Source organism: Mesoplodon mirus, assembly GCF_964341445.2.
Source record: "Mesoplodon mirus genome assembly, chromosome: 2".
Taxonomy (NCBI): Eukaryota; Metazoa; Chordata; class Mammalia; order Artiodactyla; family Ziphiidae; genus Mesoplodon; species Mesoplodon mirus.
In genome coordinates, this window is record NC_138977.1 from 194847721 (window position 1) to 194864235 (window position 16515).

Genomic DNA, 16515 nt, shown 5'->3' on the forward strand with positions numbered 1-16515 from the left:
AGCTACCTGTAAAGTTAGGACTTTTTCAATTCGTGTGCCTGCTTTTCTCTGATATTTGAATGGCGATGTCGCTAAGTTTTATATTGTATTTGCCCCAATTGAATTTCATATCTTTTTTTTTTGATAGAACATTTTTTTCCTAATTTTTCTATAGTCACTTCTAACTTAGAATCATCTACACTCAGATTTGATGGAATATTCTAAGTTTCTGCATTTAAGTCATTTGTGCATTTATGATCTTCAGGGATTTAATCTGACCTCTCAAAATAACAGTTGTGGTTCTGTACTGATGTTTTGAACTATGGTAGCCCTAATGGAGTAAATCCAGTTTTTCCTTATAGTCTGTGCCTATTTTAGTTCCATTCTCTGTTCTTCCAGTATAAGTGGAACTTGCCCCAGCCAACTGTTGACATCACAGTGAGGAAAATACAGCTAGTTTTTCCTGCCTCTCAAGGGAGAAAAGAAAATTTGGTTGGTTTGTCCCTTTAGCGTAACGTATCTAAAGCACTTTAAAATACTTATTAAGCTAGTTGCACAGTCTTTAGCAGACTAATCTTGTCTCTATTCCTAATGCTATTTATCTGTTCTCACTTTTAGTATTTTGACTTCTCATTTTTTCTCTGGCTTTCTCATTTACTTTTCATATCCATAGCTTCTGGTATTTTGCCTTGCTGTCTTTGTAACTGGCAGAATCTTAAGCATGCAGGGCTAGTTTCTTGACCACCCATAGTACTTCTTTCAACTGGAGTTTTTGTCATTTGATTCTCTTTCATTTGACACTTTTTTAATAAATTTGCTGTACTGCTCCATAATTGTTTCTTGTGGATAAGTCTCTACTCCCTGGTGTGATTTTAATTAGTAGTCCTGGAGGGCAGGGATTAACGTATCCTTTGTAAGGATTCCTCCAAGAAGAAATCCCCCCCAAAATACACAGAATGTCTGAGAGTGTGTGCAGTTATTCAGGTTTTCAGTCAATATTTATTTGAATGATTACTGTTTGCCATCCACTCTGCTAGGCATGCACAGTCAAGTGATGGATTCACTGGGCTTATGTGCTAGCAGTTGGTTCAGACAAGTTAACCAGGTAATACAAGACAGTGTAATGTGGGACTTGAGAGAATAAGGATGAGTTGCTCTCTCTCTATACACACACACACACACACACACACACACACACGGCACTATGTGTGTGTGTGTGTGTGTGTGTGTATAGTGTATGTATATCAAGGAGGCGCCTCAGCTACTTTGAGGTTTCTGAGAATGTGGCCTTTGAGATCATCGGATACCCAAAGAATAAATAAGGGTTGGGCAGATTTAGCAAGGGTGGGGAGGGGATTGGGATGGGATTGGGACAGGATGCTCATTTGAAAGAACAGCCATCTCTAGCGCTAGAGGGTAAAAAGGTTCATTATGACTGCAGCATGGAGTTCAATGGAGAGGCTGTAGAAGTGACAGGGATATGGGGTGGGCTTATTAGGTATTTGGGCTTTATCTTAAGAACAAGGGTTTTTTTAAGTCAGGGAGCAGCATGATCAAATTTTCAGTTGGAAAGGGTCCTCTCTCTGGCTATGCTGTGGAGAGTGGTTTGGCAGAGAAGAGCTGTAGGGAGACAGTCTAAGAGTTCATTGAAGTAATGGGGGTGGGTGGGTAGAAATGATGGTGATCTGAACCAGGGTAGATTAAGTTAAAGGATTCAAGAGACATTTAGCAGAGAGAGTCCTTGAGAATTATTGATTACAAGGGAGGGTTATGTTAAGAGAAAAAGACACATGGTCAAGGGTGATTGGAAGTCCTTCAGTTCTCTGTTCCCTCCCAATCCTCCATCACTGATTTTAGGCAGTCATAGATTTTGAGCTGTAATATCCATGGCTATAAAATAAATACATTTAGGCCCAGTAGGACACTTTAAATTGTAATATTTTCTAAAATCTCTGTAGGATGACTTTTAGATTACAGAGGGTAGTTTTATGTTAGAGATAGTCTATGTTAAAAGCTTAAATAGCATACTTAGGTATATAAAATAATTGACAATCATGGAAAAGTCATTTAATATTTCAGGGAAATGTAAAGACATAACTCTTTTAAAATGTTATGCTATTAAACATCTGTTCATCGATGATGTATTTATTAGGCAAGGAAGGAATGTGAACTTTTCAGTACAGAATTACCCATCCATGGCCCAGCCTTAACTGAAATAAAACTCTAGACATAAAGTATAAAGTAATGAAAACATTTGTTAGATACGCAGATAGCTTCAAGTAGTTCCAAGGGTTGTCAAGAGCCAATTGTGGTTTCCTGGAAGAATCTGGATCAATGATCAAATGAAACAAGTTATCACTGTGGGATTTTGCTGCTTTGATGGGAAATCACCACTGGCCAGTTCACTGCTAAGTACTCTGTAGTCGCTATTTCCCTCCCTCCCTTCATTTATTCTTCCCTCCCTTTGTTCCTTTATTTCCTTGTAAGTTAATCTTTTTCTTACCTAACCCCTCTTAACTTTTTGGGTTTGAGAAGTTCTCTTAAGACATGTAAATAATATGGAACTGGTACCTTTGTTTTGGTCTTGGCTTTACCAAAATGAGCTCTGTGATTATGAATTTGCCACTTCTCAGGATCTTGGTTTCTACATCTGTAAAATGAGACAGCTCAAGTAGATTAGTGATAAGGGGACTCTCAGCTATGATCTTTTATCTGCCTTTTCTCTTTCCTGGTCCTGTATATCTAGTTGCTCCCAGGCCTTTGTTTTCTTGAGGGTCCCACTGGTTTTTGAGATTTGTCATCAAAGCCACCCCTTCATACAGAGGCTTCTATGGTTTGTTCCAGTCCCCACAGTCAGAACCAAGGGACTAAGGGGTGAGTTACTGGAAAGTGGAAAGCAGTCGCACGGGAGGAGATGCCGCACAGTAGCTAAAAGTCCTATGTTTAAATCCTCAGAACTTACACATGAGTCAGGAAACTTGCCCCCTTTCTTAACATTCCCTCTTGCCATTTTTTTTTTGTTGTTATTTTTTAAACCAGACACATGTTTGAGGTTTTGTTTTTCCTTTTTTGGGTGTGTGCATTTTTTTTCTTGGAATGGGCAAGGTGGGATGGTAGCTGAAGAGGGGAAAGGAGAAACTACTGAACACTTTACTACAAACCATGCTACCTAGGGACACGAAGCAGATTTTCTTACAAAGGCTGTCATTCTCTCCCCGCTTCCAAGTCCACCATTTGCAGTTTCATTATGGCAACCCCACTTCCATGTCTATCTTCAGGTACTGCTCTGTAGCATATTTGTGACCCCTCCCTCCATTACTAATGTAAGTCCTCCTAATATCCACCTCAAGCTCATCTCCTCAGCGAATACTGATTAACCCCACTTAGTGTTGATCACCAATAACACTTAAGCTCCCTGGACTTCATTAAGTGTTATTCTTTAAAAATACATTTAAAATAGCTTCAGATGCAAATTAGGAAAATAAGTCAATGTATATGTTGTAGTTTATACAGTGAAATCTTCCATTACATATTTTATTTTTTTTAATATTTATTTTATTTATTTATTTGGTTGTGCCGGGTCTTAGATGCGACAGGTGGGTTTCTTAGTTGCGGCATGCATGTGGGACCTAGTTCCCTGACCAGGGATCGAACCCAGACCCCCTGCATTGGGATTGCGGAGTCTTAACCACTGCGCCACCAGGGAAGTCCCCCATTACATGTTTTAAATATACTAGAAATGGGGTGACTTTTCACATATTGATGTGTTTAGTTAGTTTCCAAGATGAAAGATCTGGAGAGGAATCCTGCAACTATAGTCATTTTATCGGACTTGTTTTCTTTGCTCATTGTGATTGCTGGGACTTGCTGAAGTTGATCCCAGCTTGGAAATTGGCATGTATACTTCTGCAAAATTGTTCTTATAAGGACTATGAAAATGTGGTCATTGAAAACTGTTTCAGAAAATGTATTGCTCCTGCTATGATGTTAAAAATGGTAATTTTTAAAGGCTATATCCACTCTACCTAAGTTTAATTATAAATTGGATGATTTTTAAAGCTGTCTTGTCTACTTCTTGGTGTATTTTAAATTTGAAATGGATCTTTGAACACTTGCACCCTGCTAGACCGGTGGTCACTGGGTTCCTTGGTTTGCCACTAGAGCCATCTCCACTCTGGTAGTAAGTAAGGTGACTGATGTCGTTTGGAAGTAAGGCAAATACTTTGCACTAATTTCCCCCCATCCCTTCTCCATTACTGTCAGCTCCCTAGCCATCACTGCCCTCACTTCTCCAGAGGCAAAGATGATGTAATTGCAGCACCTTTTCCTTTTTCTAACACACAAGATTGAAAGTTGCCCTTGGCAGATACCCTTTGGGATGTTCTTTTGAACTTTTGTTTACTGGTGGACACCATGCTGATTTGCCTGCTATTTTAGGATTACTGGATTGCAGTCTTCTAAGCAAAAAAGAACCAAGTCTAATTTATGTTTAGCAAAATACTGGTTGTAGTAGAAATTTGTACGTTTGTGGAATGCAGTATATTAGGATTGAATGACTTTGAGGAATCCTTTAATGTATGCTTTTGAATAAATTTTTTGCTCTTGTAGTTCTTAAAGTCCACTAGAAAGAGAACTGGGGTTGGTTGGTTGGTTGGTTGGTTGGTTTTGAACCTTGCAAGCAGTAAGAACTCTTCATCTTTCCACGAACACCCCCCACCCCCATCGTTCTCCCTTGCTTCCAGTTGTCGTTGATCCTGATCTCCAGACCCCCCGCCCACCCCCCGCCCAGTAACAAGTTCCATAGTGGTTCTTAAATAGGGTGCAAATCAATTGGTCTTCGTCCCCACCGCGGCCCACGTGGGGCTGGTTTGGGGAAGACGCAGCTGAGTAGACAGTTTCGCAGGGTGACTCATTCTCAGCACCGACCATCGCTTGTAAACCCGCCAGGGAAAATATGCCAGACATTGTTATGATGAAAACAACTGGGAGGGGTCGGTGGTGAGGAGAAGAAGGACTGAGATAAAATTTGGTCAAATCTACCGTCGCCCTGGAACCCAGGCGGCGGGGCGGCTGGGGCGGCTGGGGTACCTGCGAGGAGCTCGGGCGGTTGGGCGTGGCCTGCGGGCGTGGCGGCGGGGGGCGTGGAGGGGGCGGGGCCGCCCGGCGGCGCCGGCGGTTGGAAGGGGGTGGAGTTGCCCTTGGAGGCGGCACCGGCCCTGGGCCCGAGGCCCGCCGCGCCCTATCGGGCCCGAGTCGAGTGGCCCCGCGGAGCCGGCGCGCTCCCGCCTGCAGGGGGAGGGCGGACGGGGCGCGGGGACCGGCCAGGCCGCGGCAGGCGCTGTTTCTCTTTCACTTTCCTTCCCTCTGAGGCCGGCGCGCTGGCGGCGAGGAGCGGCGGTGGCGGCAGCCGCGGGGTAGGTACCCGGCTGGCTGGAGAGCGGCCGAAGGGCCGGAACTCGGCCGCCCCTGCGCTCCCCGCCCAAGTTTGCGCCGGGAGCCGGAGCGGCACCTCCAAGCACCTGCCGCGGCAGGCCCCGCCTGGAGCCGGGAGAGCTCTTTGGGGGCGGGGACGGGGGTGGCCTGCCGGTGTCTGGGGGCTTCGAGGTCGCGCCTGGCGCTCGGGGGCGGAGAGGGCGGCGGGCGCACGGCCCTGGGAGAGGCGGCGCGTCCTCCCAGGCGCAGCCCCGGCCCGAGCGGCGCGTCCGCCGGGCCCTGGCCCGCGCACCTGCCAGGCGGGCGGGGAGGCTTGTGCTGGGACCGCCTAGGGCAGTGCTACCGGGTCCTGCCGGAGGACGAGGAAAAGTTCCCTCCTGCCCCCGCCCCGTCACTGCAAGTACTTGCTTCCTTTAACCTTCTTGGTGACAGGGCTCTATGGCTTAAGATCATAATCCCACCCTGGGTCGGGACTGTGCATGTCCACTTTCAGAGGACTTTGTCTGACTTCGGAGCTTCGTAGCAAACCTGTGAGAAAGGCAGGGCCGTTAATCCCAGTATATAGAGGAGGAGGCCGAGATCCAGGCACGGATAATAAGTGCCTTGCTGCAGGTCGTACAGGGGCTCAGGACCAGAACCCAGACCCCCTGTCTGATAATTACGCTCTCTTTCTGTTACACCCTCGACACGATTTCCTGAGCGGATAGGATGATTACTTGCAGAACCTATTCCGTGCATATTCTCAGTGGCGATGTGTCTGTCGATGGAAGATGGAACGATGCCTTTTACCTCTCCGGTTGCTTTATATTTAACATATGAGTTAATAGCTGAGATAGAAAAGTTTTTGTTTATAGAATTAACTTGGGAAGTCCACACCTTTTTTTCATGTTGTGTCCTCTAAGAGGACACGTTTGTTGTAAGAAACCTTTAAAACTTTTTAAAGTAACCATATGGACAAGCCATGCTAGACGTTTCTGGAAAAAAAAAAGTTAAAAGTTAAAAAAAATTAATGACATTAAGTTTTTACAGTGTGCTAGCTATATGTATGTTGTCTTATTTAATCGTCACAACTGTAGGAGGCTGGCATTCTTGTTTTCATTTTACAGTTTAAAAAACATAAGATTTAGAGACGATAAATAACATTGCCCAGGTTATACATTTACTAACTGGGACTGGTGTTTGTTTAAGATTTTGCAGTCTTAATAGAGGAGATTAAGAATGAATGTAACTGTAAATAAAAATAGAAGGAAAACGTAAGAGGAGAGAAATACGGGTAAAAAAAAACCGGGGAGATTACACTGAGGATAGCTTTGGAAGAGGGTTTGCAGAATAGGTAGGCTCTACATAGGGGAGCAGAAGAGCTCTTTGGATGGCGAGCATAGGCTCTGCAGAATGGACTATGGAAAGAGCCATCCTTTCAGCTTTCCTGAGCTTTGAATGGTATGTTAAGGTCAGCCTGTGGAGGGTCTTATTATGACAAGCTGAGAAATTTAAAGGTTTCTCTGTTACAGAGTAAAGAGGAGACACTGACATTCTTTGAGAAGAGGATCCAAGTGTGATAGAATAAAATGAACTTGGTAGAACATAAGTTGGACTGCAGGTGGAGAGGTAATATTTGAGTAGGATGGCTGTGGATGGAATGGAAAAGGACATCCATTTGATTTGATTACCGACTAGGTGTGGAGTACAGAATGGAAATAGGGAGCATTTTGATAGGGAGGATAATGACTTCAATTTTGAATCTTTTAGCTTGTGTTGGCAGGAACTCCTAATAGAGCAGTCAAGCAGATAGTTAAAATGCATTACTCAAGAGCTAAAGATATCAAAACCGGAGTTAATAGCCTCAGGTGTCATTTGTATAGAGGTGATAGTTGAGGCCTCAGGATTGGATGAATTTGTCATTATTCTGACTTAATCATAGCAGGTTTACAAATTAATGTTACAGTGAGGGAAATGTTCTATTCACCTGTTCACCCAGTTTGGAACATGTAATACTTGCTGCTAATACATTGGTGTTAATACAGTACGGGGAATTTGACACCTTTTTCTCTCGTCTTTTTAAAATTACGGTGGAAGAAGATATGGGAAAGCAGAACCACCAAAAGGAGTGATGACCAGCGATCTCATGAGAAGTCTGGATGTTAGTTCTCATGCCTCAGGACATCCAGTCGGGAACTCCACACCAGCTCCTGGGATCAGACTTTCATCCACTTAATACCCCTGTTTGCCTGAACTACTAGAGCCAGTCCTAGCTAACCACGAATGGCTACCCAGAGGAAACACTTGGTGAAAGATTTCAATCCTTACATCACTTGCTATATCTGTAAAGGGTATCTGATCAAGCCAACTACAGTGACGGAATGCCTCCATACCTGTAAGTATTCTTTATTTTGTCATCTACCTATCAGAAGTTTTGGGTTACACTTCTTCTTTTAAAACTACCACATTTTGTGTTTTTTTTTCCTCTAGATTTTAACTTTTAAAACAATGAGTATTCTAAGAATTAACTTTGAATTTATTTTCAGAATTGAATTTCTCACTGGGATACCAGTGGTATGAATTTTTTCTTGTTTCTTTTTTAAATTGTTATAGTTGACTTTTATCTGATTTTAAAATGTTCTGAAAATCATAAGCAGTTATTGGTTATAGTTTTTTTTTTACGTGAACTATTTCAGGTTTTCGCTTTTTAAAAATTTTACTGAAAGAATTAATATGCTCAGAGATTTTTTTAGGATATGCATACTTTAATTCATTGTGGGTTTTTTAAAATCACTTTATTGAGGTATGGTTGACATAAAAAAGCTGTACGTGTTTAATGTGTATAACTTGATGAGTTTAGAGATAAGTATATACACATGAAACCATCACTACATCAATGCCATAAACCTTATCCATCACCTCCAAAAGTTTTCTCTCACCCTCTTGTTTATTATTATTATTATTGTGATAAGAACACAATGTAAAATCTACCCTCCTAGCAAATTTTTAAGTGTACAACACAGTATTGTTAACCGTGGGCACTATGCTGTACAGTAGGTCTCTAGGACTTATTCATCTTGTGTAACTGAAACTGTACCCTTTGACCAATAACCAACAGCCTCAGCATCCCCTAGGAACTTGTTAGGAGTGCAGATTATCAGGCCTCCCACCAGAATTACAGAAGCGCTCTGGGAGTAGGCCCAGACATCTGTGTTTAACAATCCCTCCAGGTGATTCTGAAGCACGCACATGTTTGAGAATCACTGTTCTAATGAATGATCATATCTGTGGAACTCCTGACAAGTTTCTTTTTCACCTGTCCTATCAATAGAGAGAGAGACATTTTTATAGCCACTTAGGCCAGTATTTCACCTGTTTTTTGTGTTTTTGCCAATACGAATTTATTTTTCTATTTCAATGAAGGTAATTCCAGTAAGTTCTAGTTTAATGCTTGTTATGTGCACCAAAGTAGATACTTTATATACTTGATTTCATTTTAGCTTTACAGTAACCTTGAAGCAGTTTGCAGGGGATGTGGGGAGACAGAGAGAGTATAGAGATTATCTTCACTTGTGGGTGTGGAAGCTTAAGAGCTAAGTCACTTGCCCAGTCTCGCAGCTTATGAGTAGTAGACCTGTATTCAGCTCCAAAGCCCATGCTCTTTCTAAGATAACCTGGGACATTTTTTTAATCCCCCCTTCAGCTATTCTGCCTCTGCTTAACTTACACACTATTATACCAGTAGTTTTAAACAGGGTTGCAAAAAGAATCACCTGTTGTTAAAATGGCAGATTTTATAAATATTTTACCACACAAAAAAAAGTCACCTAGGATGCTGTTTAAACGTAAACTTTTTCACACCTCCACCTGGAGAGATTGGTGGGTGTTGTGATGAGGTCTGGACATGTGTATTTTGGAAAACCTCTCCAAGTGATGTTGTTGTATACTTTTTGGAGGTATTACTGGGCCCATGCTGTTCAATTACCAGTTAACTGTGAACTGTCTTGAAATGCTCATTTACTGTTGCACTGTATCATTATCTAACTTGAACAGTTATCAGTTAAACATCATCAAACAGATATTTATTGAATACCTACCGTGTGCCAGGCACCATTCTAGGCACAGAGGATAACAGCAGTGAACAAGGTAGTCAAAAATCTCTGCTCTCAAGAAAGGGGAAAACCAATAATAAACATATGCCACGTTAGATTGTGTTAAATGCTAAATGCTATGAAGAACAAAGAAGGATTGTAGATAGGAGAGTTGGGGTTATTTTATATAGTGTGTCAGGGTTGGCCTCTTTGATATGATGACATTTGGACAGAAACCTGAAGGGATTGAACTCTGGATATATGGGAAGAGCATTCCAGGCAGAGGGAAAAGCAAGTACACAGCCTTGAGGTGGGAATGCCCTTGGCAAGTTTAAGGAACAGCTAATCAGTGAGAAGGCTATTGCTGCAGGTCAGCTGAAAGATTATGGGGCCTTCAGCCAGGGTAATGAGGTGTGAGATGGAGGCAGGGAAGAATGATTGACTGTGGATGTATTTTGGAGGAAGAACCAGTAGGATGTGGCTACTCTAGAGTGGGGACTTTGTCTTATACTTTCCTGTTTCCTACTACACGAAGCATGGCACCTGGACATGGTCCACAGTCTGTTTTGTTTTGCTTCTTCTGACATTAGTGCATTGTTTTTATATTTGGATTTCTCCAGCAAAACCTGCCAGTTCTGTTTGGCAGATGAGAAGAAAGCACAAATTCAGTTTTTATCTATATAATACAGATTTTATATCTGTTCTTCTGAAAGAAAATTTTCTTTGGGACATAATGAAGTCCCAGTTTAAATGTTATTTTTTAATATAAATTTATTTACTTTATTTATTTACTTATTTTGGCTGCGTTGGGTCTTCATTGCTGCGCGCGGGCTTCCTCTAGATGCGGAGAGCAGGGGCTACTCTTCATTGCGGTGCGCGGGCTTCTCATTGCGGTGGCTTCCTATGTTGCGGAGCACGGGCTCTAGGCACGTGGACTTCAGTAGTTGTGGCACGCAGGCTCGGTAGTTGTGGCTCGCAGACTGCAGAGTGCAGGCTCAGCAGTTGGTGGCGCACGGGCTTAGTTGCTCCGCGGCATGTGGGATCTTCCCGGACCAGGGCTTGAACACATGTCCCCTGCATTGGCAGGTGGATTCTCAACCACTGCGCCACCACGGAATTTCCTAAATGTTACTTTTTTGAAGGAAAAACAAAAGATTCTAGAAGTATAAACAATAAGTTTATAAGCAAGGGTTATGTTTATGTTTGCAATAGCAATTTAAGGTCTAAAGGGATAGGTGACCGTTTAACAGCTCATGTCATTCTGGCCTGAAAAGTCCCTTGGCAGTCAGCAAGCCCCTTTACTGAGAGAGAATGAACATGGCAGAATTCTGATTAAAAGACACAAATATGGCCTCTTTCATCCACAGAGAACACAGAACATAATTCAAAAAGAGTCATGTACCAAAATGTTCATTGCAGCTCTATTTACAATAGCCCGGAGATGGAAACAACCTAAGTGTCCATCATCGGATGAATGGGTAAAGAAGATGTGGCACATATATACAATGGAATATTACTCAGCCATAAAAAGAAATGAAATTGAGCTATTTGTAATGAGGTGGATAGACCTAGAGTCTGTCATACAGAGTGAAGTAAGTCAGAAAGAGAAAGACAAATACCGTATGCCAGCACATATATATGGAATTTAAGAATAAGAAAATGTCATGAAGAACCTAGGGGTAAGACAGGAATAAAGACACAGACCTACTAGAGAATGGACTTGAGGATATGGGGAGGGGGAAGGGTAAGCTGTGACAAAGCGAAAGAGAGGCATGGACATATATACAGTACCAAATGTAAGGTAGATAGATAGTGGGAAGCAGCCGCAGAGTACAGGGAGATCAGCTCGGTGCTTTGTGACCGCCTGGAGGGGTGGGATAGGGAGGGTGGGAGGGAGGGAGACGCAAGAGGGAAGAGATATGGGAACATATGTGTATGTATAACTGATTCACTTTGTTATAAAGCAGAAACTAACACACCATTGTAAAGCAATTATACTCCAATAAAGATGTAAAAACAAAAAAATAAAAATAATAATAAATTTAAAAAAAAAACAGTAGAGTAAATGAGTCAGGCACTCAACCCAGTGTCTTAGGAGACGAGGATTCTGTAGTGCTAAGCTTTATGCACTTTCTGGTCCTTGGATTTCTATATATTTCTTGGTTCGTATTCATACTGGGGCTTATAGGCAAAAACTATCCCCCTTGCAAAATATCCCCCTATTTGTATTGATAAAATAAATAGTACTGTAAAGCATGTTCCTTAATCATTGGTTGGCTCTTTGATGTTACCTGGTTTTCTTAGGTATAAGGTGGGACAGATATATGTGGTACAATGATTTGGGATCAGTATACAATAGAGAAGATGGCCAAATGGGACAGGAGGAAAGTGAGAAGTGTTAAGTGACATTGAGGTACCCCCTAATAGTTTCCATCTTGACTTTGGCATATAAAAAATATCTTATTAAAATAACTTTGTACATAAACTATAATTTTATGATACTGTAAGTAAAGAATGGGTAAACAGTAGTTCTTATTATGGAAACTCATAATAAAAGAGAAGGATTTTGTTCTTCCTATTCGAGTTTGAAATGTGTAAATGGAGCTTTATTATTGGTGAGCAAAATCAGACTTTAGGACCAGTCCCTTCAGAACTCTGGTCAAGTGAAGGAATAGTAATCAAGTTAGGGAATGTATAAAATATTAATAAATTTGGATGCTGGTAAGTGCAATGAAAATGAGGAAACAGAATGATGTAATAGCAGATATATGTCAGGATGTTGCTGCAGAATGAACGCCAGAGAAGGAACCAAAAAGAGTGTTTTCTGAAATTCCTAAAGCCATGGGCCCAAGGCCTTCTCAGGCAGGGACATAACCGCTTGGGTCTGGCTGCAGTGGAGGTGCTTTGGGGTGGGAGGTGTAGGCATCATGAGTGGCTCTCCCTGCTTTGATATGGATAAACGGAGTTACTTTACTCTTTGAGATTACTCTGCACATGCATCTCGACTCTTTCTCTCTCCTCAAATCAGTTTGTTGATCCCCTGTTCTCCCATTAAGAAATTCTGGAGCTAACACTGCCTGGCTTCCCTGTAGATGGAGAAACAAGGGCAAAAATGACAGCAGACTGTCTGACTGCAGCAGCCCTTAGTGTTCTTAGCACTCAGCTCTGTGGAAGACAGAGAAAGGGGCAAGCCAGTTAGAGGGAAGGGGGAGGCAGAGATGGCAGTGCAGAATGTCCCACGCTTCTGACAAGGAATTGCAAAAAAAAGGTGGGGGGCTTGTAAAAGCCCCATCTTTAAGTAGGCTCATACCTCAACTACTAATACCAGCTCCCTTCAGCAGACCAAGGACGTTTGATAAAAAGATAATAAAACTTTAAAATGAGGTAAAATTTTAAAATACAGATGAGTTTTCCCTTTAAATGATCACTTAATGCCAGATGAACTAAATCCACATGTCTATGAGGTAATTTTAACAACCTAACAAACGTGTGGTTTGTTAGGTTACATGTGGTTACACGTCTATGAGGTAATTTTTACAACCTAACAAACCTAAGGAAATAAACTTGTTCACACAAATAATTATTGAATTCTCTAAAATAAAGAATTAGGTGTCAGGCACTTTGCTAGCCCGTGGAGTAGCATGGTACATAAGATAAATTTGGGAGTTAAACTCTGCTAAGCAAAACTCATAAGCCAAGAAGAAATTTCTACAGGTGTGTTTGGATCTATTTTTTTCTTTTCTATGTGAACTCACCTCCTCTGAGACTTCAACTACCTATGCTGATGTCTCCCAAATCTTTATTCTGAGCGTCAGAATCCCACTGGATGTCCACTTAGATGTCCTGAAGCCTCCTGGAACTTAACATTACCTAAAAGTGAATGAACGGGATGCCAGCATTCAGTTGTCCAAGCCAGAAGTATGCTCCATGCTTGACTCTCTTTACCCTCACTAACAAAACAGGGGCAACGTTCTCTCTGATCTCTCTGTACTCTCTCCTGAATCTGTCCCTTCACTCTCATCCCCTGTGGCCTTTCTCGCTCAGGCCCTCATTCCTTCTCACCGAAGTCCCGGCTGCCCACTCCTAAGCTGTGTCAGTGGTGATCATTTACAAGGGCTTACTGTCGTCATCGCTCATGCTTCAGCCAACCCAAAATTTCCTATAGGTACTCTGCTGCCCTCAGGATAAATTAAAGCTACACAGCTGTGACTGATTTCTGCCCTCTCCCTCCCCCCCCAACCTGACACATACTGCACACACATGGTTCAGCCGCTTGCTCTGCTTGGAACGTCTCCTGTATGTCTGGCTAGCAGCTGCCCATCCCCATCTACTCCAACATATGCCACCTGTCTACTCCCATAGGCCGATTTAGCTTAAGTGTATCCTTAGTACCTGGTACTTGAGTGCTCAGTAAAAGCTTAAATGAATAAATAAATGGTCAATCAGTTGATTAGTTTATCGTGTGTTTTTCCTTTCCAAGATTCAAATGCAGTGAAAGGTAGCTTGAAAGGCATGTAGATAGTGTGGGTTAGGAATTACGGATTTTGAAAAACTGTCTTCTGAAATATAGGTGGGAGCTTTGTGGGTCATGGGTAGGGAGAGGGAGAGACGCAGGATTGGGGAGTAGAGATCGGTGGTTCTAAATTAAGGGATGCTCTATCTCTTGCACCAGAGTCCTGAGAAAATTTTGAGGTTGCTTAGAGTGTATTTGCTGGTGGTTGTATAGGTTGTTGACTTAAAATGAAAGACTTTTCACTTAAACTAAGAACAAAGGAGCTTTGTTCCAGCAGCTAAAATGTGCAGAACACAGTGCATTGGTTCTTAACTCTTTTGTGGCTAGAGGCCTCTTTAAGAATCTGATGATTCTTTCCTCAGAAAAAAAGAGAAGGTTATAGACATGGAATTCTGTGGTACAGGAAAAGAAAGCTTTCTTCTTTCTGCCTTTTCAGAAATTATGGTGGTAGTCCCTTAACTAAGATGAATTCTTTGGGAAAACATTGTTGTATTTAGTTTTCAATTTATGTAAAGAAGAAGGGTTAATTGATAATTAAATATAATTGATGTGACAGTTAAGGGACTTGGTAATTTTATGTAGTACTGTGTAAGAATGAAGGAATAAGTTAATCATAAGATGGTAAAATTTAAGTTCTACCATCATTTATTGTTTTTTGAACAAGTATCATAAATACACAAGTATTTAATTAAGGTACAGAGAACTCTCGATATGTTGATACTCAGTATTTAAAAATCTTATGCCACATATACTTGCTATTCAAAGTGCAGTCTCCAGACCAGCAGCATCATCACCTGGGAGCTTGTTAGAAGTGCACATTCTCAGGCCTCACCATAGACCTACTGAATCCGGATATCTGGGGAGAGGGCCTGAAATTGGTGTAATAGCAAGACCTACAGGTGATTTTGTAATTCACTAAAGTCTGAGAAGCACGCTCTGGACCAGACATTAATAATAACCAGCACCTCTAGAAGTAGGCAGTTTGTACTTTTAATCATACAGTAATTGAAGTAAATGCTAATAAAATTAAGATAATGGCTGTTATTTATTGAATGTTATATTGGGGTCTTGGGCTTTACATGCATTGCCTTATTTAATCTTCCCAAGAACCCTTCTAGTTAGGTGGTGTTATTAAATCAGTCAGCAAATGTTTATTAGCACCTACCTTGTGCCAGTCATTACTCTAGGCAGTGGGAAGACAGCAATAAACAATACAGATATAGTCTGTCCTCCTAAATTTATGTTTCAATAGAACAGACAGACAAAAAGCAAGTGAATGATATAATTTTAGATTCTATTTATAACACATGCTATGAAGAAAAATAAGACAGAATAAAGTCTTGCTTGGAAGTTACCATCTGAGCAGAGTGTAAATAATAGGAAGGAGCAAGCTATGAAAAGTTTGAGGGAAGAGTATTTCAGATTCTCATGCTGGTGTTTTTCACAGAGGCAAAACTCAGAAAGGTTAAGTAACACAGCTAATAAGTGCTAGAGCTAGGTTCCTATTCCTGTCTGACTCAGGTACCTCTTCATAATAAATTGGGATATTTGCTAATTTTATTTTTTCTTCTTTCTGCTAGTCTACATTTTCTAAAATTTCTGTAAGCAGCATGTGAATTTTCAAAATATATATAGTTAGCCTCTTCTAACTATGTTTTCATGACTGTATACCTGTCATTATGTACCCAATCAGGATCTGAATTTATTAATAATTCTGAGTGATAGCCATTATAATGAAGAAGAGGTATAAATTGAACTTTCGAGGAATGTATTCTTTATAAAATTTGATTTTTAGAGTCAAGACTTACTTGTTTTTAGAGTAATAATCAAAGGCCTAAATAGGAACCATACTTAAACCGTACTTAAAACTAAATAGAAACCGTACTGGAAACCGTACTTTCAGTAGGTGCAAATATAATGTTCTAGGGTTGTGGTAGAAGTGAGGTCACTGGTATAACTGATGTTACATATTTCAAACAATATTTTGGCAGAAACTAGTCATTCATGAAGATGATTATAGTGTTCATTTTGATGATTCTTTTTAAATAGGAAAGAATAATTATAGGTCTTAAACAATCTTGGTGTCATCTATTATTGGTAATAATGTTAAGAAGAATTATATCAGATGTATGGTTCTTTTAGCTTTTGAAAGTATGCATTAGATAGTAAAGAATGTTTGAACAGCTGAGCAAAGATTCATAGTGGACACTAAAAGACAAAACTAGGGGATAACAAATAAGTTGTCTTCTGTATTGCTTTCTGAGAATAAATTATATCTAGGTCAGGATGAGTTGGAACTGATACCAGTGATGGATTGAGAGAAAAATATGTAACCTAAAAACCAAATGTATTCAGAGTTAGAAATCGTGGTCAGTGTACAGGTATGTTTAGGAGTCTAGCACAAAGGTTGAGTGTAAACATTATGAACAAGTAGAGTCCAACCAGTGTAGAGGAGGCAAAAGATAATTTCTGCTTAGGTACTTTGAAGATGTATCATATCTACTGGTGTTTTATAACATA

The 16515-nt window shown here is 41.0% G+C and overlaps 1 protein-coding gene across 3 annotated transcripts in view; it reads left to right on the top strand.

Moving 5' to 3' along the window:
• The first annotated feature begins 5205 nt into the window (after positions 1-5205).
• PCGF5 (polycomb group ring finger 5) overlaps positions 5206-16515 on the top strand; it is a 65645-nt gene continuing 54335 nt past the window's right edge. For 2 of the 3 annotated variants that reach the window (XM_082644076.1, XM_082644078.1), the window contains exons 1-2: positions 5207-5393; positions 7492-7786. In XM_082644076.1, coding sequence (XP_082500202.1) covers positions 7675-7786 — 112 coding nt within the window. In that variant the 5' untranslated portion in view covers positions 5207-5393; positions 7492-7674. Of the gene's footprint in view, positions 5394-7491; positions 7787-16515 lie in introns of all 3 variants that reach the window. The other variant, XM_082644077.1, reaches the window with a different exon arrangement.